General features: G+C 36.6%; 1 protein-coding gene across 2 annotated transcripts in view; it reads right to left on the reverse strand.

Annotated features, from left to right (window-relative positions):
- Positions 1-26007, reverse strand: part of RELN (reelin) — a 499373-nt gene that overhangs the window by 132811 nt on the left and 340555 nt on the right. For both annotated transcript variants that reach the window (XM_032873314.1, XM_032873313.1), the window contains exons 18-20: positions 23633-23866; positions 22826-22987; positions 17877-18113 (exon numbers count right to left, since the gene is read on the reverse strand). In XM_032873314.1, coding sequence (XP_032729205.1) covers positions 17877-18113; positions 22826-22987; positions 23633-23866 — 633 coding nt within the window. The remainder of the gene's footprint in view (positions 1-17876; positions 18114-22825; positions 22988-23632; positions 23867-26007) is intronic.

The following is a 26007-nucleotide window of genomic DNA, read 5'->3' on the forward strand; positions in this document are numbered from 1 at the left end:
TTAAAGGTTTACTATCTATCTTGGGCAAGTGGGAAAAAGCACACAGCGCATGGCAGCACAGTCTTCAATTCACGGAGAACCACTAGAACTTTCTCCCTCATGTCCCACACAGCATTTCCCCATGTGAGCATTTCTGAAATAATTTAAGATTATTTTCACAATCAGTTCCTTGTAAATTCCTCCCTTCAGAGATGGTTTAGTGTCCTTGCAATTCTAGGAGAAACAGAGAGAAATGCTGTGTTTTGTAAATACTGCCTGCATCTAACTCTTGCATGATTGCACTCAACCATGAACCTGGTTGAAGACAGTGAGTATTCAAACCTGAGAAGGATGCACTCTGTGAGCTACCCTCACAATAACAGCTTTTAAAGTGCCACGACATCAAGTAAGAAACAACATAAAAATGATATAAAAGGACAAAAGTCTCAGGAGGCTGGCTGTCTTGGTTGATACCGCATGTGTCTCTTGATCTCAGGTTGTGAGTTTGAGCCCCACATTGGGTATAGAGATTACTAAAAATAAAATCTTTAAAAATAGGTCAAGAGTCTAAATGAGGTCTGTTAAATAGTGACAATAAAATCCTTAGCACAAATATCTGTTCCACCAGCAGTTGTGTCTTTTCTTGAGTTTGTTGTAAACTAGAGCTGAATGCTTTCTAACCAAAATGCCTGTCATACTTCATGGTACCATATGATATGTGTCCCGATATCTTTTTTAATAAAAATCAAAATTCAATTAGCCAACATATAGTTCCTCATTATTTTCAATGTAGAGTTCAATAATTCATCGGTTGGATATAACACCCAGTGCTCATCCCATCACATGTCTTCTATAATGCCCATCACCCAGTTACCCCATCCCCCCACCCACCTCCCCTCCAGCAATCCTGTTTGTTTCTTATAGTTAAGAGTTTCTTCATCTCTGATGACTTCCCATTCAGTTTTCCCTCCCTTCCCCTATGATTCTCTGCCCTGTTTCTTATATACTACATGAGTGAAACCATATGATAACTGTCTTTGTCTGACTGACTTATTTCACTCAGCATAATACCCTCCAGTTCTATCTGCATTGATGTAAATGGTAAGTTTTCATCATCTTCGAAGGCTGAGTAATATTCCATTAAACACACACACACACACACACTCATATTACATCTTTTTTTTTCCCCAATCAGGAAGATTCAAATCAAAACCACATTGAGATACCACCTTATACCAGTTAGAATGGCCAAAATCAACAAGACAGTAAACAACAAGTGTTGGAGAGGATGTGGAGAAAGGGGAACCCTCTTACACTGTTGGTGGGAATGCAATTGGTGCAGCCACTTTGGGAAACAGTGTGGAGATTCCTTAAGAGATCGAAAATAGAGCTACCCTATGACCCTGCAATTGCACTACTGGGTATTTACCCCAAAGGTACTGATATGGTGAAAAGAAGGGCCATATGTACCCTAATGTTCATAGCAGCAATGGCCACAGTTGCCAAAGTGGGGAAAGAACCAAGATGCCCTTCAATGGACGAATGGAAAAGAAGATGTGGTCCATATATACAATGGAGTATTATGCCTCCATCAGAAAGGATGAATACCTAACTTTTGTATCAATATGGATGGGACTGGAAGAGATTATGCTGAGTGAAATAAGTCAAGCAAAGAGAGTCAATTATCATATGGTTTCACTGACTTGTGGAGCATAAGGAATAACCAGGAGATGGGAGGAGATGGAGAGGAGAAGTGAGTTGGGGGAAATTGGAGGGGGAGACAAACCATGAGAGACTGTGGACTCTGAGAAACAAACTGAGGGTTTTGGAGGGGAAAAGGATGGGGGTTGGGTGAGCCTGGTGGTGGGTATTAAGGAGGGCACATATTGCATGGAGCACTGGGTGTGGTGCATAAATAATGGATTCTGGAACACTGAAAAATATAAAATAAAAAAAACCCTACATCTTCTTTACCCATTCATCTGTTGATAGACATCTCAGCTCTTTCCATAATTTGGTTATTCTGGACATTGCTGCTTACAAACATTGGGGTGCAGGTACCCCTTTGGATTACTACATTTGTATCTTTGGGGAAAATGTCCAGTAGTGCAATTGCTGGGTCTTAGGGTTACTCTATTTTTAACTTCTTGAGGAACCTCCATACTGTTTCCCAGAGTGACCGTACCAGCTCACATTCCCATCAACAGTGTAGGAAGGTTCTACTTTCTCCACCTCCTCACCAACATTTGTTATTTCCTGCCATGTTAACTCTGACCATTCTGAACGGGTATGAGGTGGTATCTCATTGTGGTTTTGATTTGTATTCCCTGATGGCTAGTGATGTTGAGCATTTTTTCATATGTCTGTTGGACATTATATGTCTTCTTTGGTGAACTGTCTGTTCATGTCATCTGCCTTGTTTCTGTAGTATAGTGGTTTTCACCTTCACCTCACCTATCCTGATACCTTACGCAGAAGCAAAATAACACAAGAAAAGTACAGACATCTATGCCTGAAAATCTTGACCATTCATAGTAGAGGTTCACTCAGTTGTTTATGATTTATTCAAGACTGGATGGAAGCCGCTAATATTAGGTCAGCTTTTCCCCTCCTGAATATGCTGATGTTCTTATTCAGCTGGAGTTTTAGAGGTGAGAAATTCAGACTGCCATCCTTTAATTGATAAAACTGCTCCTCTTTGTTGCTTGTGTAAGTTAAGATAGGTTCATAAAGGCAAAAATGAAGCTGAACTTCTCTGTTAGAATCAGAGAAAAGAAAAAGAACAATTCACATTAGCCTTTTGTGGAGAAATTCTGGAGACAGAATGCACTGGGAATCAGGATACTTAGTTTCATTCATGTTGATTTTCAGGAGTGCCTCTAAAATAAGGGAACAGTAGAAAAGCTCCTGCCTGTAATTACAAGATTTAATGAGAGAATGGGGATAGATGATTCTTTCTACTCGGAGAAGGTAACCTCTGGTAAAATGGGTGACACCACAGTGTAACTCAGGTCTCCACGGTTCTATACTTAGTCCTTAGCATGGCTCCTTTGCCTTCTCCTCCCTTGTTAATGTCACATATTGTCAAGGACCTGTTTTCCCAACTAGGCTGGAAGCCTCTCTGTAGGGAGAGATCATATCTTATTTCATCTCTGCATCCCCTAAAGCACTCAGAACCTGGGCCCCTCACAGAAACACCTGGTGCTGTGGAAGGACATCATGGTTTTCCAACAGCTAGATGATCTTATGTGACCTTTGAATCAAGGCCATTTGGGAGGCCATCAGGGATCCTGAACACTGGGTAATGGAGGTTAAAAAACAACAACAATAACAACCCAGAAGCTGAGTTGCTGGCCTCAGAATCGTACAGTCACTAAAAAGCTAGAAACCAGGCCTTCTGATTTCTGCTTGGATGTCCTTTTCAAGCTTCATGCCTGTTAAAGGCACTTAAAGAATGTTGAATAAAATGAGAACATGAGTAGGGCTTCTCAGTTTGGGAAGAAGGCAAGTTTTACAAAACCACAGTTACTTACATGTTATAATGAACACAGACAAGGTTTTGAGGTTATCCTTACTTACAGAACCAACCTAAGGGGGAGAATGTTTAGACCACGATGTTTCTTCAAGGCAAATTCACCCAGGAACTGAGCCATTTTCAAAAACTCATCCCATCTCTTTAAGAAAGGTTTGGTAATTGGGTGTCTGGGTGGCTCGGTTGTTTAAGCACCCAACTTGATTTCAGGGTCCTGAGATCGAGCCCTGTATCTGACCCTGGAGCCTGCTTGGGCTTCTCTCTCTCCCTCTCTCTTGCCCTGTCCCCGCTTGCAAACATGTATGCACTCACTCTCTCTCTCAAAAAAAAAAAAAAAAAAAAGTTTAGTAAGTTAGACAGTGTGTCTGAAGTCTCACTACCAATACACCACAAGACAAGATAATGCTCCAATATTTACATTTCTTAGAAACCTAAGGAATATTCTGCTATTTTCAAAGACCCCACAGAAAAGAATAGCTCTGCAAAGCTCATTTCCACAACAGAAGAGCAACACAAAGCTGGTTTTGGTTTGATACCATTCAGAAGTTATATTCCTCTGCAAAAGGACATGTAAATGAATCTAAGCCTCTCTGATATCCTGCTTTTCATTGTGTTTTTGTAATTATCAAAGAAATATTTGCTGGAGTTGACTGTCTTGTTGATATCATGGAATTAGAGTGGCATTTTAACTCATTTGTTATTTCTATAATAACAAATGAGTTATAAATGAGTTCTATAATATCTTAAAACAGAAATTACTATTTTAGCGGATTACATAAATTTTACATTTATCAGAAAAAATAATCTGACTATATAGTTTTTTTTCAAAGTAAAAATTCATTGTTCTACTACCTAAAGATGATCAAGGCTAACATTTTGGCATACATACTTTCAGACTTATGTTTATGCACACATAAACACTAACTTTTCCTTCTTTTAAAAAAAATATTATAACATCATAATAAACCTGTTCTTTTTTTTGGAGAAAGGGACAGTGCATGCACATGAGCAGGAGTAGGTGAGGGGCAGAGGGAGAAGGAGAGACAATCTTAGGCAGGCTCCACGTTCAGTGGGGAGTGGAGGTGGGGCATGATCCACCGGAGGTCATGACCTGAGCTGAAATCAAGAGTCAGCTGCTTAACCGACTGAGCCACCCAGGCACCCCTCTTTTTTTTTTTTTTCCACAACTATTATATTGATATCTCTCCATATCAAAAAATGTTGAGAATAAAGCCCATCTCCAATTATGGAACTCTTGGGAGATTTCTCTCTTTTTCACTATTATAAACAATGCTTCTATAATACGCATCCTTATATATCTTCAAGTACTCTTCCAATTATTTCCTTAGGATAAACTCCCAGAGGCAGAATTACTTGGTCAAAGCAAATTTTAAAAATGAGCATTTCCTGCCAAGTTGCCCTCAAAAAAGGTGGTACTGAGTTAGGGCAATGGGAAATATAGCCTTCACGTTATGGAATGGATAAGTTACAGGAATGAAAGGCACACCATAGTGAATATAGTCAAAGATATTATAGTAGAATTGTATGGTGACAGACGGTAGCTATACTTGTGAGAATACCAGAATGTATAGAGACGCTGAATCACTATGTTGTACACCTGAAACCAACACTGTGTGTCAACCATACTCAAATTAAAAAAAAAAAACTTAATTAAGTTCTTGTATATTTCTAAATAGCTAGACCACTCCTTATTTATTTTGTTAAATTGGTAATCAAGGTATGGCAAGAGAGAAAAATACATGAAGAATCTTTGAAATTCTCTCTTTTTTTACCGTTCCAACTATGAGAAATCAAGCAGGGTTGTGTTAAGACTTTTAAAGGACCTTGATAATTTTAACATTGGAAACTCCATTACACATCACGGCAAACACTTTAAAGTACACCCATGTCCATTAAATATTTTTTTTTCACTGCAAAAACTTTCAAGTGGTTTTTATAATTTTGCCTTTAAATTTTATTTGGCTAGTAGAAATGCATATAATTTACATTTAGTTGTAATTTCGCAGCATACTCAGGAATCTGACCAAAAGATTACTTTCAGTATCATGAAATTTTATGAATATTCAAATTTAGCAATGAATGGAGTTAACATATATTATGTTTTGTAGATAGTTAATTTAAATTTATTAATTCTATTTTTGAAATTTTCTTATCCTATTTTTGAGACAATGTTCATTTCCCCAGACCCTGGATTTTTTCCAGGCCCCTGGAAAGATTGCAGGCCCTGGCGTGTGCCCAAAATGACTAATGAAAGAACTTCCCAGGAAGAGGCAGAGCTAATGCAAAGGTGCTAGAAGAGGAAAAAGCTTGACATTCTGGAGTAGAGAGAAGGAAGATCAACATGGTTGGGAGGATTGAGTGAAAGGCAGGAAGGCAGGAGAGGCCAACTGGGACAGGTCACTCCATCTAACCTGGAGATCTCGTGAATCACATCCGTAGAAAGTAATTGTCTCAGCCTACTGAATTTCTGTTTCAATAAGGGCACAGGGGTGGCTCAGTGGGTTGAGCCTCTGCCTTCGGCTTAGGTCATAATCTCAGGTTCCTGGGATCGAGCCCTGCTTCAGGCTCTCTGCTCAGTGGGGAGCCTGCTTCCTCCTCTCTCACTGCCTGCCTCTCTGACTACTTGTGATCTCTGTCTGTCAAGTAAATAAATAAAATCTTAAAAAAAAAAGTCAACTGTCTGGACAAAAATAGGACACGAGTGTTGGAACACAGCCATTTTATCCATTTCTTTGGCAGGTCCTAAGGCTTTGTCCTTCAATATCTTCAATATCTTCAAGGGGTCCATTTTCCACTGCATCATTCTGTTCCTAACACCATTATAAGCACATCAAATGACACCATTAGCTTCTGAGCTGAGCTCCTTCTATTGCTTCTCCTATTACCCTCTACCATCTATCAAAAAGCAGCCATAATTACTTTTAAAATATAAGTATGATCACATCATTCCTCTGCTAAAAACTATTTACTGGATTCCCATAAAACTTAGAATAAATTCTAAAATCTTTATGTTGCTCTATAAGCTCCTAGGAGCACTTGCATGGCTCAGTCGGTTAAGCATCTGACTCTTGATTTTGGCTCAGGGCAGCATCTCAGGGGTATAAGATCGAGCCCCACGTCAGGGTCTGCTCTGAGTGTGGAGCCTGCTTAAGATTCTCTTTCCTTCTCCTTCTCCCTCTACACCTCCCCACTTCTCTAAAAATAAATAAATACAAGGTCCTAATATAATCTAGTTTCTTGTCTGCCTCAGGGCCTTTGCTCTTGCTAGTCTCTCTACCTGTGAGGCTTTCCTTGTACACTTTTATATATCATTGTCTCTCATTATTCTGGTCTTTGTTTTTATGTTTTACTGACTATCTTACCTAAAATCATTTCACTCTCCACTTATGCTACCTAACACTCCATTCATTTATCCTCATAGTGCTAAGCTACTTTCTGAAATATTATTATGAATTTGTTTAATGGCTGCTGGTGTTATTCCCCTTTAGAAGCTCTGCAAACAACAGACTTTTCTATCTTTATCTCCAATACCAACCTCGACACCTCCAGTACAAATAGTGCCAAAGTGCAATCAATAAATAGTCAAATGTATAAATTAGTCTATCAATGAATGAAAAATCTCACATAACAAAATCCTCATGTTGAAAAAGCCTAATAAATAGACTCTCTTTTAGGAAGTCATTTGTAAACCTATTTAGGGGAATACTCAATTATATTACCAATTCTAGAGAGGCACTGATACGCTTGAGTACTTTAAATAGTTGTTGAAAACAACAGTAAGTGACTTTTCAGTTTGTCACTCAATATATTTACCTCATCTATCCACTAAGCTTCCTAGGACGATCACTCACCAGGAAATGGCAGTTGAAGTGGCCCTTGGGAGCCACCTCACCTCAACTGTCTTCCTTGAGAAGCACAATTTAAATTGATTTACTGCTCTTTTTTAAGAGTCTCTGCAAAAAATAACTCCAAGAGTACTGTAGGCTTACTAATAAACTATTTAAACTGACAAAATTTCTACATGAGAGATGGGTTGATGTTCACTGGAAGAAAAACCCTAATGAAAGTACTTGGCTATGCCTTCTGATAGAAGCAGCTGGAGGCATTGCTAAAACTGAGGCTTTGCAACTTCAGAAACTTGACTGCTCTGAACCTCACCGAGAACCATTTTTTTGTGAGGGACAAGGAAGTGACACACTATTACCAGCCCTCGACCAAGATCATGAATTCTTTTCTTTTTAAAGATTTTACTTATTTATTGGACACAGAGAGAAAAACAGAGCGAGTGCGTGTCTGCACATGCAAGAGTGGGGGAAAGGGCAGAGGGAGAAGTAAACTCCCCACTGGGCAGAGAGCCTGAGAGGGGCTCGATCCCAGGATCCTGGGATCATGACCTGAGCTGAAGGCAGATGCTTAACCTGCTGAGCCACCCAGGTGCCCCAAGATCGTGAATTCTTACACCGCTTAACAACAACCACCACAACAAAAATACCAAGGCCCCACAAGTTCTAAACCAAGACCAATCCCTAGATGGTAACTTCTTCAAGAACTCCTATGTCTTGGCATACCACAGGTGGAAATCTTTTTAAACTGAACGCTAATAAACTCTTCGACACATAAAAAAATTAGGCTTTTTCAATGTGAGGATTTCACTACATGGGACACCCACACTTTGGCTGTTCTCCCCCTTTTACACCTCTATTTTCCTACATCCCCTGTGGCTGGTGTGAAAAACTAGGCTTCCCAAATCCTCCCATCACAAACTAAATACCACATAATGTTACCCCATTTTCTCGAGCCTGTTGTCATTCACAGCTCATTTCAATTTTGCATGTTGCTCTTTTATTTTCTCTGCACTTTCATAACAAACCTTAGGAAATTTCCTTCTAAAAACCAACCCTAACATGACAAGTGCTACTGATTTACTTGTATAAAGAAAGTGCTTTAATTAAAAAAAAAAACACAACAAAATTACACATAACAAGGAATGACTAAATTTTATTTTAACACCCGCCAAAGTACCTAGGAAGCCATTCAACATTTCTACATCTCATTGATCTCTAAGTCTTTTAATTAAATTTGCTTTTCCTCAAGCACCACTAAAGATAAAAGCTATAGCTTTTCTTATTTTTCCATTTTTAAAAATTTTAATATTTTCCAGTTTTATTGAGATATAATTGACATATACTATGGTATTAGTTTTAGGTACACAACATAATGACTTGATATATGTATATATAGTGAAATGATTACAGTAAGTTGAGTCAACATCCAGTCACTTCACCTAGCTACAAATATTTTTTTCTTGTAATGAGAACTTTTAAGATCTACTCTTAGCAACTTTCAAACACACAACATAAGCATACCTTATTTTATTGTGTTTTGCTTTACTGTACTTCACAGACACGTGTTTTTTTGTTTGTTTGTTTTACAGACTGAAGGTTTGTGGTAACCCTGTGTCGAGGGAAGTTCTATTGGCATTTGCTCATTTGGTGTCTCTGTGTCACATTTTGGTAACTCTTGCAATATTTCAAACTTAATTATTATTAATATATTTGTTGTAGTAATCTGTGATCAGTAATAATGATTGAGTGAAAGCTCAGATGCTGCTTAGCATATTTTAGCAATAAAATTTTTTTAGCAATAAAATACTTTTTAATTAAGGTAAGTACATTGTTTTCTAGACATAATGCTATTGTGCACTTAATATACTACAGCATAGTGTAAACCTAACTTTTATATGCACTTAGAAACCAAAAAATTCGTGTGACTCGCCTTTTCCTGGTATTTGCTGTATCGGGGTGGTCTGGAACTGAACTTGCAATGTCTGAGGTATGCCTGTGCAGTCTAACTATGGTCTTCATGCTGTACATTATACTCCCATAACTTATTTATCTTATAACTGAAAATTTGTGCCTTTTGACCACCTTCACCCATTTCATCCACTCCCTACTCCCTACCTCTAGCAACTACCAATCTGTTCTCTATATCTATGAGTTTGTTTTTTTTCAGGGTCAACCCAAGTTATTGTGAATGGTAGGATTTTCTTCCTTTTTATGGTTGAAAACATACTATTGTACATATATATCACATTTTCTTTATCCACTCATCCATGGATAGACACTTAAGTTGTTTCCATGTCTTGGCTACTGTAAATAATGCTGCCATGAACATGAGAACATATATGAACATACATCTTTTCAAGATAATGACTTCATTTCCTTCATATATATTCTCAGGAGTGGAATTACTGGATCATATGGTAGTTCTATTTTTAATTTTTTGAAGAATCTCCATATTGTTTTTCACAGTGGCTGTGCCAATTTACATTTCCACCAACAGTGCATGAGGGTTCCCTTTTCTCCACATCCTCACCAATACTTGTTATTTTTTGTCTTTTTGATAACAGCCATTCAAACAGGTGTGAAGTAATATCTCATTGTAGTTTTCATTTGCATTTCTCTGATGTTAGTAATTCTGTGCACCTTTTCATATCCATTGACCATTTCCATGTATTCCTTGGAAAAGTATCTACTTACATCTTCTGCCTATTTTTGATCAGATTATTTGTTTGTTTTTGCCATTGAGTGGTACGTGTTCTTTATTCATTTTGGCTATTAACTCCCTATTGGATATATGAATTGCAATTATTTTCCTGCATTTCATAGATTCTTTCCATTTTCTTAATGGTTTTCTTTGCTATGAAGAAACTTTTTAGTTTAATGTGGTCTGACCTGTTGATTTTTGCTTTTGTTGCCTTTGATTGGTATTATATCCCCCCCCAAAATCACTGTAGGTCAAGATGCTTACCATCTATGTTTTATTCTAGGAACTTTATGGTTTCAGGTTTTATGTTTGAGTTTTTGATTCATATTTTGAATAAACCTTTATGTATGACATAAGATAGTGGCCCAGTTTCATTCTTTTGCATGTGTCTGTCCAGTTTTCCAAATACCATTTACTAAAGAAACTGTCCTTTCCTCATTGTACATTATTGGCTCTTTTGTCAAAAATGAATTGACATTCTTGACATTTATTTCTAAATTCTCAATTCTGTTCTTTGTAGATCTATGTCTCTGTTTTCATCCTAATACCATACTGTTTTGATTACTATACCTTTGTGAGGTCGTTTGAAACCAGGAAGTGTAATGCTTCCGGTTTTGTTCTTCCTTCTCATGACTGAGATTGCTCAGATTGCTTCTCCTGCTCAGATTGCTTTTTGGGTCTTTTGTGGTTCCATAAAAATTTTAGGATTGTTTGTTCTGTGAAATTCAAAATGCTTTTGGAATTTCAACTGGGATTGCATTAAGTCTGCAGATTGCTTTGAGTAGCAACTAAATCAGCATTTAAATATTAATTCTTTCAATCCATGAACATAGAATGTCTTTGTATTTGTTTGTGTCTTTTAAAAGATTTTATTTATTTATTTGAGAGAGAGAGACAGATAGTGAGAGAGAGAGCACAAGCAGAGAGGAGAGGGAGAAGCAGGCTCCCCACTGAGCAGGAAGCCCCATGTGGGGCTTGATCCCAGGACCCTTGATATCATGACCTGAGCTGAAGGTAGATGCTTAATCAACTGAGTCAGCCAGGTTCCCCTTTGTGTCTTCTACAATTTCTTTCATCATTGTCTTATTGATTTCAATGTATAGATCTTTCACCTCCTTAGTTAAATTTGTTCCTAGGTATTTTGTTCTTTTGATGTAATTGTCAATGGGACTGTTTTCTTTCTTTTCTTCCTTTCTTTATTTCTTATTTTTATTTTTTATTTTTTTATTTCTTTTCAGCGTAACAGTATTCATTGTTTTTGCACCACACCCAGTGCTCCATGCAATCCGTACCCTCTCTAATACCCACCAACTGGCTCCCCCAACCTCCCACCCCCTACCCCTTCAAAACCCTCAGATTGTTTTTCAGAGTCCATAGTCTCTCATGGTTCACCTCCCCTTCCAATTTCCCTCAACTCCCTTCTCCTCTCCATCTCCCCTTGTTCTCCATGCTATTTGTTATGCTCCACAAATAAGTGAAACCCTATGATAATTGACTCTCTCTGCTTGACTTATTTCACTCAGCATAATCTCTTCCAGTTCCGTCCATGTTGCTACAAAAGTTGGGTATTCATCCTTTCTGATGGAGGCATAATACTCCATAGTGTATATGGACCACATCTTCCTTATCCATTCGTCCGTTGAAGGGCATCAATGGGACTGTTTTCTCAACTTTTTTTCTGATAGTTCATTTTTAATGTATAAATATTTGATTTTTTTCTATATTGATTTTATATCCTGCATTGTTACTGAATTTGATTACCAGTTCTTACAGTTTATTGGTGAAGGCTTTAAAGTTTTCTATATATATCATGTCACCTGTAAATAGAGACAATTTTACTTCTTCCTTTCTGATTTAGAGACTTTTATTTCTTTTTATTGCTTAATTGCTCCCACTAGGACTTCTAGTACTATGGTTCATGAAGGTGGGGTGAGCATCCTTGTCTGGTTAATGATATTAGAGGAAAAGTTTCAGCTCTCATCATTAAGTATGATATCAGCTGTGGGCTTTACATATGTGACCTTTATTATGTTGTGGTATACTCCACATATACCCAATTTGTTGAGAGTTTTTATCATAAAGCCTGCTGAATTTTGCCAAATGCATTTTTTGTATCTATTGAGAGGGTCATGATTTCATCCTTAATTTTGTTTGTGGTATATCACACTGATTGATTTGCACATGTGGAATCAACCTTACATCCTTGGAATAAATCTCACATAATCATGATGTTTGATCCTTTTAATGTATTGTTGAATTCAGTTTGCTAATATTGTGTTGAGGATTTAGTTTTGGTAGGTTGTATGTTTCTAGGAATTTACCCATTTCTTCTGGGTTGTCTAATTTATTGTATATAATTGTTCACAGTTCTCTTACAATCCTTTGTATTTCTGTGGTATCAGGTGTAACTTCTCTTTCATTTCTGATTTTGAGTCTTATTTATTTATTATTATTTATTTATTTTTGTGAGTCTAGCTAAAGATTTGCCTATCTTTTTTACTCCAACAATCCACTCTTATGAGGTACCTCGGTGGCTCAGTCAGTTAATCTCAGTCAGTTAAAGGTCTGCTTTTGGCTCAGGTCATGACCCCAGGACCCTGCATTGGGCTCCCTGCTCAGCAGGGAATCTGCTTATCCCTCTCCCCCCTCCCCTCGGTCATGCTCTCAAATAAATAAAATCTTAACAAAAAAACCCTCACTCTTTCATTAATTGACCTTTCTACTTTTTAATATCTATTTCATTTATTTCTGCGCTGATTGTTATTTCCTTCATTCTGCTAACTTTGGGCTTAGTTTTTCTTTTTTATCTACTTCTTTGAAGTATAAGTTAGGTTGTTTATTTGAGATCTTTCTTGTTTCCTTTTTTTTTTTTAACTAACACAACTGTTTTGTTTTTTTTTTTTAAAGATTTTATTTATTTATTTGACAGAGATCACAAGTAGGCAGAGAGGCAGGCGGGGGTGGGGAGAAGCAGGGTCCCTGCTGAGCAGAGAGCCCGATGTGGGGCTTGATCCCAGGACCCTGGGATCATGACCTAAGCCGAAGGCAGAGGCTTAACCCACTGAGCCACCCAGGCGCCCCTCTTGTTTCTTAATGTAGGCATTTGTTGTTATAAAACTTCTTTTTACTGCATCCCATACATTTTGGTATGCTCTACTTCTGTTTTCATTTGTCTCAAATTATTTTTTGATTTTTCTTTTGACTTTCTTGATGCATTGATTTTCTAATCTTCACATTTATGAAATTTAAAAATTTCTCCTTATAGTTGATTTCTAATGTCATATCATTCTGGTAGTTTTTAAAAAGTTGCTTGATAAGATTTCAGTCATCTTAAAAATTTGAAGACCTGTTTTGTGTCTTAGCATATGATCTATTCTGAAGAACATTTCATGTGTGCTTGATAAGAATATGTATTCTTTGCATGGGATAGAATGCCCTGTAAATATCTGCTAAGTCCATCTAGTCTAATGTGACCTTTAAGTTCAATGTTTTCTTACTGATATTCTGTCTGGATGCTCTATCCATTATTGAAAGTGGGTTACTGAAGTCTATTATTATTGCATTGTTGTCTATTTCTTCCTTCAGGTCTGTTACTTTTTGCTTTATATATTTGGGTCCTCCTATGTTGGGCATAGTGTTGTATCCATTTGTTGGATTGACTCCTTTACCATTATATAGTGACCTTCTTTGTCTCTTATTATGCTTTTTCCCTAAAGTGTATTTTGTCTGATATAAGCTTAATTAACGCTGCTCTCTTCTGGCTTCTAATTGTATGGAATATCTTTTCCATCCTTTCACTTTCAGCCTCTATGTGGTCTTAAAGCTAAGCTGAGTCTCTTGTAGGCAGCATGTATTTGGGTCTTATTTTTTTTTAATTCATTCAGCCACTCAATGCCATTTGATTGGAGCACTTAGTCCATTTACATTTAAGGTGACTATTGGTGTTTGTTAATTGGTTTTTGGATGTTTTTAATTCATTTGTTGTTTCGCTTGCTCTTTTCCTTTGTGATTTGATAATTTTCTGTAGCGATATGCTTAGATTCCTTTCTCTTTATCTTTTGTGTATGTACTATAGGTTTTTGTTTTGTTGGCACTATAGGCTTATATAAAATACCTTATATTTGTAACAGTCTATTTAAAGCTGATAACTCAAGTTTGAATGGGTACTATAAAGCTCCACATTTTTAGCCCCTTTACCCACATTTTATGTTTTTGATGTTATAATTTACATCTTTTTATCTTGTGTATCCATTAACAAATTATTGTAATTAGAGTTATTTTTACTACTTTTGTCTTTTAATCTTCACACTAAATTTATAAGTAATTTAGCTTCCATCATTACAACATTGGAGGATTCTGAATTTAACCATATACCTACATTTGCCAGGGAGGTTTATACTTTCAAATTTTTTTCTGTTACTAGTTAGTGCCCTACTGTTTCAGCTTTCAAAGTTCCCTATAAGGCCTGCCTAGCAGTGCTGAGTTCCTTCAGCCTTTTTTTTTCTTTTTTTTTTTAAAGTAGGCTCCACACCTAACATGGCGTTTGAACTCATGACCCTGAGATCAAGAGTCACTTGCTCTACTGACTGAGCCAGGCAGTAGATTCTTCCTGAACTCCATCAGCTTTTGCTTGTCTGGAAAACTCCTTGCTACTAAAACCAAATGCCAATTCTAACATGCTGTAACAACCATCCCTCACAGTTATATACATTTTGAAATCAAAATCTTATATATATAGACAGCACTGTCCTTACCACCTGTATACCTCACTATAAGACAGACGAATGTCAATGTCACTTAGTGTTATCACTAATAGTATTAGTCAGATAATCTTTAATAAACCTCAACTAAAATTATTCCCTTAGTGATCTTAAAATATAAAAAGGAAGTTTTAAAGGCTATTTTTAGAACATAAAGCAGATAAAGGTTGTGATTCAGATACTGTGCATGGAAGAAAGGAAAGTACTACAAATAATTAACAGCAATTCATTTCTCTGTGGAAAAAAGTGCTTTATGATGACACACTGTAAAGTGATTTATAGCATATTGACTCTAATTCTTCTAATGAAAAAGCAATTGTCCAAGTTCTCCCTGGAGAACACTCAGCAGCCACAATCCATGCACATGGAAAGTCATGAGTTAGAAAACGAGAACCAAATGAACTCACAGCTGGGAAAGGCCAACAATAATTAATTTAACACCAGCCATTTGTAGAGAACATGTATACATTTCAAAATTTCCCCCGAGAGGAACGAGGTCATTGAAGGGCAGAGGGGACATACTTGAACATGTTCAAAGAATGTTTAATAAGATAATATGCTTCAAAGGTTTTACGTAAAAAAAAAAAAATAACAACTCATCTTGGACTAGGTAGTTAGGATAAATAGTTTGTAATACCACCACTTGAATTTCAGTACTGTAACTAGTATTTCTGAAAAACATTGCCAAAGTGAGGTCTCGTTGAACGTGAACAATATATTCCTCAACAGCAGCAGAGAGAAAACAGTGTCATTAAAAGGGGTTTTATTCTGACTCACTGGCTAAGAAAATGGGAACAGTTTGAGATCTTCCATGTTGTTTCATTTTAATGAGCAGCGAGAATTTTTCATGTCCTTATTAAAGTGGTTAATGTATTTCTCTAGTCTCATTATCACCGCCAGAGTATACTCTGTTGTTTCATAACCAAGACAACTCCTTTTCGTTTCCGAGGAGATCAGAAAGTCAAATCTGATTGCTCACACGTGGTTGTTAATAAAACTCCCACGGGGCTGCTTAAGGTGCCCATGGGGATTGTACAATTATTTATATTTTCTTATGGTTTTCTATAATTACTCTGATTGTATTTTCACAAAGTAAATGTATCTCCACCAATTAAAGCAGTGGTGGGTTAAGAATATTCATCAGACTCATGTGAAAGGATATTGTTCTTAGGGTTTTGATCAAAGCACACAAATTAAACTGCTGTTATCATGCATTCAACCCGAGTGTTAAATTAAAATGCTCAGCAACTTTGGAGTTTATTTGAGCAGATGTTAACTATTTATGAAAATAAACATGATACAGGACTTGCATTCATGATATGAATCTTTGTTGCATTAAAAGTGCTGGGGAAAAGAACCTACTATACAAATCTTGGGGGATATGGCTTATGGTATATGACTAATTTGCGTTACTATTAATTCAGGTCAATTTAAATTTTCCAAAGCATATAAATCTAAAAAAATCTCATTTTGGTTTACATCTTTGCATCTTCTTACTTCACCTCACCCCTTTGTCTTTGAAGGCTCGAGGACTAAGAATGAATGTCCATAAAAACAAGCATCTGAGGCTATCAAATAAAAATCACACATATAACCTTTCACACTCTCCCATATAGAAATTTCATTCTATCTAGTTCAACAGTGCTTGCAGCAAAAGTGACCGGCCATACTTCCATTCCATTAGCTGTCATTTTGATGCTAGACTGTTAGCCTGCTGTGTGTGCGATGTGATGTCCATGCATCATTCCCATCAAAGGTAATTTTCTGTGCAATGGTGTGTAAAATTTGCCTCTAATTATGATAAGGCCACTGATGGGTCATTTATGGTATGTTCTCTGGAGACCACTGCAGTGAATAGCTTTCGGTGAGATTCGTCGGGAGAAATTAAATTGGTCTGACCATGACTCCATAGAAAGTAAAACTCTCTGAGAAAATTATTCCTCAATCATGTTTAAAGCCCTAGAGGAACCCAGAGAGGGACAGTATGTACATTGCTGAAGGCTGTGGGTTTTGGAATGATGCAGACCTGAGTTTTAATCTAGAGTCACTGGGCCTGGAAGTCCTATGTGGTCTGGCCTCTACACAACTCTTGGCTTCTGTTCCTGACATCCACTCCCTCCCTCCCTGGGCTTCCTGGTCCTAGAATATGCCATGGTCAGTCTCCCTCCTGGAGTTTTGTACTGCAAATTTTCCTGCGGTTGGAATGGTCTTCTTTCAGATCTTCATGTGGCCGGAATTTCTTTTTACTGCTACGTTCTCATCAGTGGAATTTATCACATCCACCATCTGAATTTCCTGGACATAGCCTCCTCCTCCTTCCTACCCAATGTATCCACCTCCTGATGCCAGTTAATCACTGAACATCATTCTGCTGATGTTCTTAAAGTCCTAATCATGATCTTCAATTATTTATTTACTATTTATTATATTTATTACTGTTTAATGTATAATTAAGTTTGCATTTGATGATAAATCTAAGATGGAAAATATGTTGACTAGGATAGTCCATACCCTTAAAACCCCAACAACATTAACTGTATGGGTGAGTGGTCCAGTATTGCCCGATATGATGGGTTTGAAAGGAGATCCTCATCAATAAATAAGGGATTAAAAAACTTCCTGGGATTTATGTGAGAGAGCATGAAAATAGAACTAGTTATGACAAATTTTATTAAAATAGTCATAAGAGTGATCTCACATTTCACCCTGATCATGGTGGGCCTCCACAAAGGGGCAATGTGTTAGTCACTTTAGTTACTAACACTTTTGGAAGAGGGTTTTTATATGTAACAGTGGGAAATAAAAATTTGAGATTAATAACTATGGTGAAATTTATACTTATTTAAATCTATCAGTATTTTGCTTTCAGTCCTCCTTCCCAAGATACCTTACTTGTAGACATAATGATTACTTTTGAAGTGGTTCGTATTCAGTAAATATTTGTCAGCAAATGACTAAGTGCTGTGTGGATTAGAAGATCATTCTTATGTTCCAATCCTCAATGCAAATTATAACAATAATAGAGATGAAATTCTTACCAAAGTGTCCAGTCATGGCCACAGTATGGCTGAACATTTCCAAGGTAGAATCCCAGAGATTGAGTAACCTCCACAAGATTGGTAAAGTCAAGGCTAATGCTGTTGAAAAGGACAGATGTCATGATAATCTCATCAATGGCCCACACATCTTCTCCCTGGGAAGAATGATACGGTTGCCACCATCTGAACTGAATTCCAAACTGTCTTGCATCATCTGGTAACTCTACAGAGATTATTCTGAAGAAAAAAAATAAAAGTAAAAATTCTGATTACTTTGATATCTTAAAACACAAACATTCATAGCAGAGTATTTTTTTCCCTGTGGCACAGCATTAAAAAAAATAGTTCTCCCACTATTACCCACATTCTTCTGAGATTCCCAATTTCTTGTCTGACTCAAACAAAGTCCTCTAAACACATCCAAAAATGTGAGTGCTTTCACTCATCTGCTTTCAGAAAAGCTAACTCAATAAAACCCAGTTGTCAAAGTAGCAGGATCTGTCTTCATCTGAAAAAGGATCACAGGCATCTTGGTCCATATATTACAGTCTGAGGCTGGTTGGAACTGTGGCACTTCCTAACTCCTGTGAGTCTAGCCCAATGTATGAGGGGACTTGTTGTGTCACGGTGTCTATGACAACAAACCTGGATGTGACAAATGGGGAAGAAAATTAAGAATAATATCTAATTTCCAGGAGCAATTACTGTACACAGCAGCAGGAACCATACATTAATTGCCACCGCAATGACATCTGCTTGAGAGCTCCATAAATCACAGGACCATGCTGCTTACATCCATACACAAGGTGAGATATGAAGCAAATGGCAAATGGAACATTTGTCTCCATCAATGTACAATTAAGCACCAGGAGAGGTGTTCGCAGTAAACACACGCTAAAGGGACCAAGTCTTTTTCTCAGTGAGCAAAGGAAAGCTCCCTAAGACAGGTGACTAGTTGGATAACTTAGAAACAAATTATTTATAAACTTCAATGTCTATGGTGGGATTCAATTAGAAATTAGATTGATTTTCACATATGTATTACACTTACTCATAGTTATTGCATAAAAAATGTCAAATCACTTCTTGGAAATGTAATTTTTAAATACTCAGTTATTGAAAAATAATATCTATTTTCTCTTTAAATAATTTTTATATGGAAATGTGGGTTAGAATAACATGATAATTACACAAACTACCAGTAAAAAACTGGTAGAATTTTTTTGCAATGTGAGAAAACACATTTTTAAATAATCAAAAGTCAATATTCAAATACAGAAATACAAATTTTAAAACACTGCTTAAATTAAAAAGACATAGCCATAACATTTATGGTTTTTAAATACCTTTAAATGCTTATGGTTTTAAATACTTTAAGTCTGTTCATTTTTTTTACCAATGTGAATTTACTAGAGGAGTAAAGTTTAGTTAAATTGAGTGTTTTAATAATTTTCACTTTAATTCCTAGGTATTTACTAATCAAATAAGTATGTTTATTTATATTAACACATATCAAATATGTAAAGAAATAAAATAATTGAACTATATTTAAACTGGCTCAATAATGAAAACATACATTAATAATTTAATTTGACCATCACGTTACTAGAAAATTATAATCTTTCCTCATATTAATAATTTTAGAAGCAGTTACTATTCTCTCTGATGAAAATAAATATAATTTAAAAATAACAACTGAAAAGTAGAATTTCTCAGGCAACTTCAAAGGTTATTTTCCTTCATTTCCTTTATTTTATCACATATATATGTGTGTGTGTGTTGTAACAGATATTGAAATGACCAGTATGTTCCTTGGCAGAGACATTAAGACTATGGGGACTGTAATCAGACTCTTAGATTAAGATCCCCACTCTCACTGACTTATTAACTAGTAGTTAATAAATTTTATTAGCTAGTAGTTCATATTAACTAATAGTTAATAAGTTTGCAGCTGCAGGGAAGGTACTCAACTTCTGTGTCTGTGAAGTTGGGATAATAGCCCTATGGCAAAAGTGAGACATTTTCTGGTTTTTCATATTATATCTTAGTATCTAGAACAGTGTCTGGGACACAACAAAAACTCATCAAATTATTGCTGCATAAATGAAGTACATATTGTTCATAAACCCGAACAGAAATCCGAATACTGAGGCACAGAAAGATCAAATGTTCTCCCAATTGTTAAGCAGCTTTTAGGTGCCAGTGCCCAGAGCTGGATCTAGGAGGGATGGCTATAGAGCCCGTGCCCTTGACATTCGCTTCATATCTGAGGTAGGGTGGGAATCTCTGCTTCCACGGCTCTGTGCAAACTGCGGTGGCTGGTCAGGATGGCCATGGAACCATCTGATCCGAATATTCCTATATCCCAGGGACCTGGGTCAACTTTCTGTTATCAATCTTCCTTTTGGGGCAGATACTAAGCTCAGACATGTCTTGCCATCACAGACAATAATCAAAGCAAAACTAAAATAAAAATAGGCTTTATAATAATTTTAGAATAAGAAACAAGCCCTACGCCTGGGTGGCTCAGTGGGTTAACGCCTCTGCCTTCGGCTCGGGTCATGATCTCAGGGTCCTGGGATTGAGCCCCACATCGGGCTCTCTGCTCAGCAGGGAACCTGCTTCCTCCTCCTGTCTCTCTCTGCCTGACTCTCTGCCTACTTGTGATCTCTATCTGTAAAATAAATAAGTAAAATCTAAAAAAAAAAAAAAAAGAAGAAGCCCTATAATTAAGAAAAATCTGGAATAATTTTAGTTTTGGCAGTGATACCAAGTTTTACATTAGAAATACCAGTTAGTTCTTGACATTCTAGTCAGTCTGAATTACAAGATCAGCTTAGATAAATGTACAGGCTTTGTATTTTATGAACTACAAGCAGATAGAGTCCTTCTGTTTACTGAGTGACTCAGAGGCAAATAAATTGTTTGAAATCGCTGAGGAGTAATAGTGGTTAGCTAACTAGCATCTCTAATTTGTGGATCATACTTCATTTTCAAACAGCCAAGGCTGAAAGGGACAATATGGGATTGACATCAATTACCAGCAGCAATTTATACTGAAGAAAATACAGCAAATGGCTAAAGGCATCAAGATATATTTAAGTCTCCTATGAAGAGCTTACATGGTTTGTATTATTTATCATATAAAATATAATTTAGAATTTAGAATATATCAAATTCTACTTCTGCCATGTCACCTTTTATTAATATTTTTAAGAAAGAGGGAGATGGAGGAAGAGTTTCGTGGACAGAGGTACATGTGTAGAAAATAAAAGTGTTCTTGATACCTCCCACCATGTTCTCTTTTTAAAAAAAATCTCCACTTGATCTTAATCTTTCAAGCTATGCACATACCTAGTGTTGAAAAGCCATGTTGATTCTGCATAGAAGAAAAATGTTGCTGTCAAACGGCAGGCAAGATTAAATGCACCTTTGCAATAGCACATTAAATGTGTAATTATTTTTCATATCAACAAAGATTAATTAAATTTCATGATAAAGATTGATTATTGAATTTTGGAGCTGTCCATCTTTGTTAGAAAAAATTGGGTTTTAGGCCAAGTTAACTTAGGACAACAATATTTTCTTCATGCTTTCATCATTATTATGATTTTCATTTAATTTTATTTTAATATTTATTATGGAGAGTCTATGAAATGTTTCTTTGGTATTCATATGTGTCTATGGAATGAGAAAGTTAAGCTTCGCCTTTCATTTACCTTTATAGGGAAAATATTCAGCACATCTGGTGTGTTTTTAAAATTTTATAAAGTAAATAATTGTAATTCATAACAGTTGTTAACTATTATCTCTGTTACATGCTATTTTATTTTCTATGAAAAGAAAAGTTCTCATTTACTTATAAACACCTAAATGTAGGGACTGCTGTCGGCAACATTTTTAGGTATATAAAATCTATCATTGGTGCCCCCGTCTTTTTGCATTGGTGTCAGTGCAAACCTCAGAGCCCAAAGCCCTCACTCTCTTTTACATTCCCTCGTGATCAAAATGTACTTCCAGAAAGGCAAATGTTGTCAGTTCTTTACTAACTGGGAATATGCCCCAGTGTTACCTCTTCTAAAGATATTTTAATTTTCTCATGCTCCTCTTCTGCAACTTTAAAAAAAGAATTTCAGTGAGCAGGCCAATATGGAGGGCACGTATTGCATGGAGCACTGGGTGTGGTGCATAAACAATGAATTTTGGAACACTGAAAAAATATATAAAATAAAATAGTGTTCTAGAAGAGAATGGGACTTTTGGACATTTCTGAAATTGTACCATTAGTAATGGGGATTACTACTCAGCTGACTTCAAAGGATGACTCTGCTTCAAATAAGACTTAAATCTCACAATTGCATCTATAGATTATGAAATGGATAAGCTAAAGAAAAACAGAAGTGGTCTGAAGAAAGGACTTTAAGTAAATCCTCACACTCCATTTTTGCCAGAGACTCGATACTGGCTAGAAAAACTTATCTATAATCATTACATAATCATATTACATGCAAATTTTAAATATATACTGGTTATCAGGTTTTATTAATTACTGTCTCATGTAATTTATTATAACATATTATAACATATTGATAACAAATACTTGTTAACAGCATTTATAATTTAGTATTATATAAAAATCACATCCACTAGGCTGCAGTAGGGTTGAATAAGAATTATAATGTTAAGTGTTTTTCTCTTTCCTGGACATCTCTTTCCCTTAGATATACATTTCAAAATACAAGAATAAATTTCTTCAACTTATCAGAAATCAGTAGGACAAATGAAATAGAAGAATGTGGCTTGCTAGCTTTTTATTGCAATACGCATCAATCTTCGTCCTCGTCATCCCTTAGTGGGAAAATATCTTGAATCTTACACCAGTTGAATGATGATTTCCCCAGGGAGGAGACAATCACTCTAACCATTTTTCCAAATGCTTTCCAACGTACCTGGGCTCATGATAGTTGAGATAGGAATAGTGCTCCAAGAGTTTCCAAGTTATCCCATTATCATACGAATAATGCAATAAAACTCCTTCACCAGGCTGGTCGGGGGCTCTGCATGTGCTCAGAACGGACTTGCTCCCCAGCCTCAGTGTGAACTGGAGAAACCTAGACATGAATTGTCTGTAATTAGCATGTGCATAAACATTTTTAATCATAATGCTCATTTTGGCTATTAAAGAATTCCAAACAAACTACTCAAAAGCTGCATGTTTCCACTCATCTCCCTTTTATAAAATGTAAGTAATTTTACTGTAAGATGTATGAATATGTATAGAAGATGAGGTCAATGCATGTTTACAGGCAGATATACCCATACAAATGCAAGTGTATGTTTATACATACTTGCACACTATGTACTTGTGTACATACACTTCAAATGCCAATCATTCCTTTACTGCATTATTTATTAGGCACTGGGGGAAGGGAAGATGTAGAGTTAATCTAATCATCCTCTGCAAGCTGTCAATAAATAAAACTACATAAATAATTAACTAACCCTTGGCTTAAGAACACAGTTTTGATGTTAACACTTCCTATGTTTAAAAACCTCATCAGTCATCAGTAGGCCTTTTAATTTATTAAAATCTAGGGCAAATTAACCCTGTATAAACTAACTGTGAACTCCCTCTCCATTAAAAATTGGAAGATGTACATGTCAGCCAAAAAAGGAAAAAAAATGGAAAATAAAGAGATCTAAATTCAATCATTAGCATCCTGTTTCAATATGTGTTCCAGCCTGTCTTAACTCACCTGGATTGTGAGCTATCAAGGAACGATGTAATCAGCTGACGCCTCCCATCTTTGTTGAAAACCAGGGCCTTCCCACTGGCCAAGACACCACAACCAAAGCTGACTTCAGCACCACGGATAGAATAAAAGTTATGGTAAGAGGAGAGCCTGGAACTGCCAAAGCTTTCAGAAATAAACATTGGGAATGTCTGGGAAGCCATCTCACAAGCCGGGCCAGAAAATCCAGGGTCACACCTGAAAGAGACACCATAAAATAAAACTTTAAGCTGTTGGTCCTTCCAGAGATCCTTGAATCTAATTCAGAGAGGAGGAGGTCCAGGGGCCAGGATTTGACTGAATGGTAAGTGAGGCTCATTAGTCTTTGTAAAACAATGAATCTGAAGACTTGATAAGGGTGACTGACTGCAAATATTCCAGAAAAATATAGTCTTTGCACAACCCTGGATATAAAAAGCTGTTGATTAAAACAATAATTCAGCACTCAACCTTAACCAAGGCCAGTGATTTATCTGTATCTACATTTGGGCACTTTCTAGTTTAAAATCTTTGTAAAAATTGTATTATTATGTATATAACTTTATACACAATGATGGTAATTAAATTTGTAAAAGAAACATCAATAAAATTCTTCCAGAGATATCTAGAATAAATTTCCTCTAAGAATAAATATAAAAATATGTATTATGTTTGTGATAGAAATTATTGGAAATACTTGGGAAAGATTGGAAAATAAATCTATTTTTATTTCAAACTTAGATTGACACTATAAAGGGAATGTAAACACCTTGACCCGGATAGGTGCTCTTAGCAGAACTGTGCTGCTCACAGTGGAATCCCAAATTAGTAGTGCTTCAGGAAAAATAAAAACAAAACACAACAAACCCCATACAACAACTTGCCTCCTGCTGTATTTATATTAGAAAATTCACCACGGATAAGTCCATAGTTGAACATCACAAACTTCTTATATTTTAAGGCATTTACTCATCGGGAATTAGTATTAGATTTTTTTTTTTTTTTTACTGCACTATTTCTTTTTCACTATCTATACTATGTAAAATTATAAATTTATTTCATGTAAAATTATAAAATTAAATTGGTGTCTTTTGGGGATGGGGAGAGGGGTTTTCATCAAAGCATTCAAAACCTCCTAAAATCTGAAACAAGCATTTTAGAGAGCCACGAAGTACCAAAAAAGTAATATTATGGTATAACTCTGAACCACTTTTTTTTTTTTTAAAGATTTAATTTGTTCATTTGACAGACAGAGATCACAAGTAGGCAGAAGGCAGGCAGAGAGAGAAGAGGGGAAGCAGGTTCCCTACTGAGCAGAGAGCCTGATGTGGGGTTCGATCCCAGGACGCTGGGATCATGACATGAGCTGAAGGCAGAGGCTTTAACCCAGTGGAGCCACCCAGGCGCCCCTTTCTCTGAACCACTTTCTTTAGTGTTAGTGCTGACACTGGATCTATGGTGGCCTCACAGAGGGTCCATGGAGTGGATGAACAAATGCCAAATTGTATGTATCTTGGATATTATGGATATTATGGGGAGAAGGGCTATAGTCACTATCATATTATCACAGAAGTTGGACCCTAAAATGCCAGAAACTACTGCAGCATGAAGTCTGGAGGTTGTTGGGCATTAGGGATGGGAGCGGGGAAGAAACCTGTATTTATGGAGCATGTAAATAAGTCTCAAACCGTTTACTCCTTTCACACGTTATCTCACCAACTTAGAAGGTAAATAGCCAAGTAGTTTCCAAAAAGGATAAAAACTTAGCTAAGGAGGACACATTTTGACATTTGAAAACTGAATGCAGTTTTCCATGGCCACACACTGGAATCAGGGTCCCCCAACAAGGCATGTATTTCAGGGAGAATGCATTTCTGTGTCTCTTAAATGTATCTTCTTAGAACCAGTGATTGGGACACATTCGTGATCATTTAGAGATGACTCATGTTGGAGTCTGTTCCCATGTAATGGTTTTGAAAGTGTACTTTTAATCGAAAGTTATATAATTGCGATAAAATGCTGATGAAGATTTCATTCATACACTTAAAATACACTTGCAGCCTTTCTTCTGCAGCAGAACAGTAAGGTAACACAGTCGGGAGATTCCAGGAATGGCCCAAGGCTCTCCTGACTCCAGAAATATCCCCTGCTGGTTCATCTACCCAACCTTGAATATAGCATTATGGTCAGCTTGTGTGTCAGGAGAAAAGGCCTCAGGGTTGAGCTATGTGGAAGACACCCAGGCAGGAAAGTTTCTAATGCTTTTTGCCCTTCTCACTAGTACCTCTAACAGGGGTGGGCTTATCAGGATAAAGAATGGTCAGTTTAGAAACCCAGGCCTGGGGATTATACACAGGCAA

Source organism: Lontra canadensis, unplaced genomic scaffold, assembly GCF_010015895.1.
Source record: "Lontra canadensis isolate GAN:19392208 unplaced genomic scaffold, GSC_riverotter_1.0 scaffold48, whole genome shotgun sequence".
Taxonomy (NCBI): domain Eukaryota; kingdom Metazoa; phylum Chordata; class Mammalia; order Carnivora; family Mustelidae; genus Lontra; species Lontra canadensis.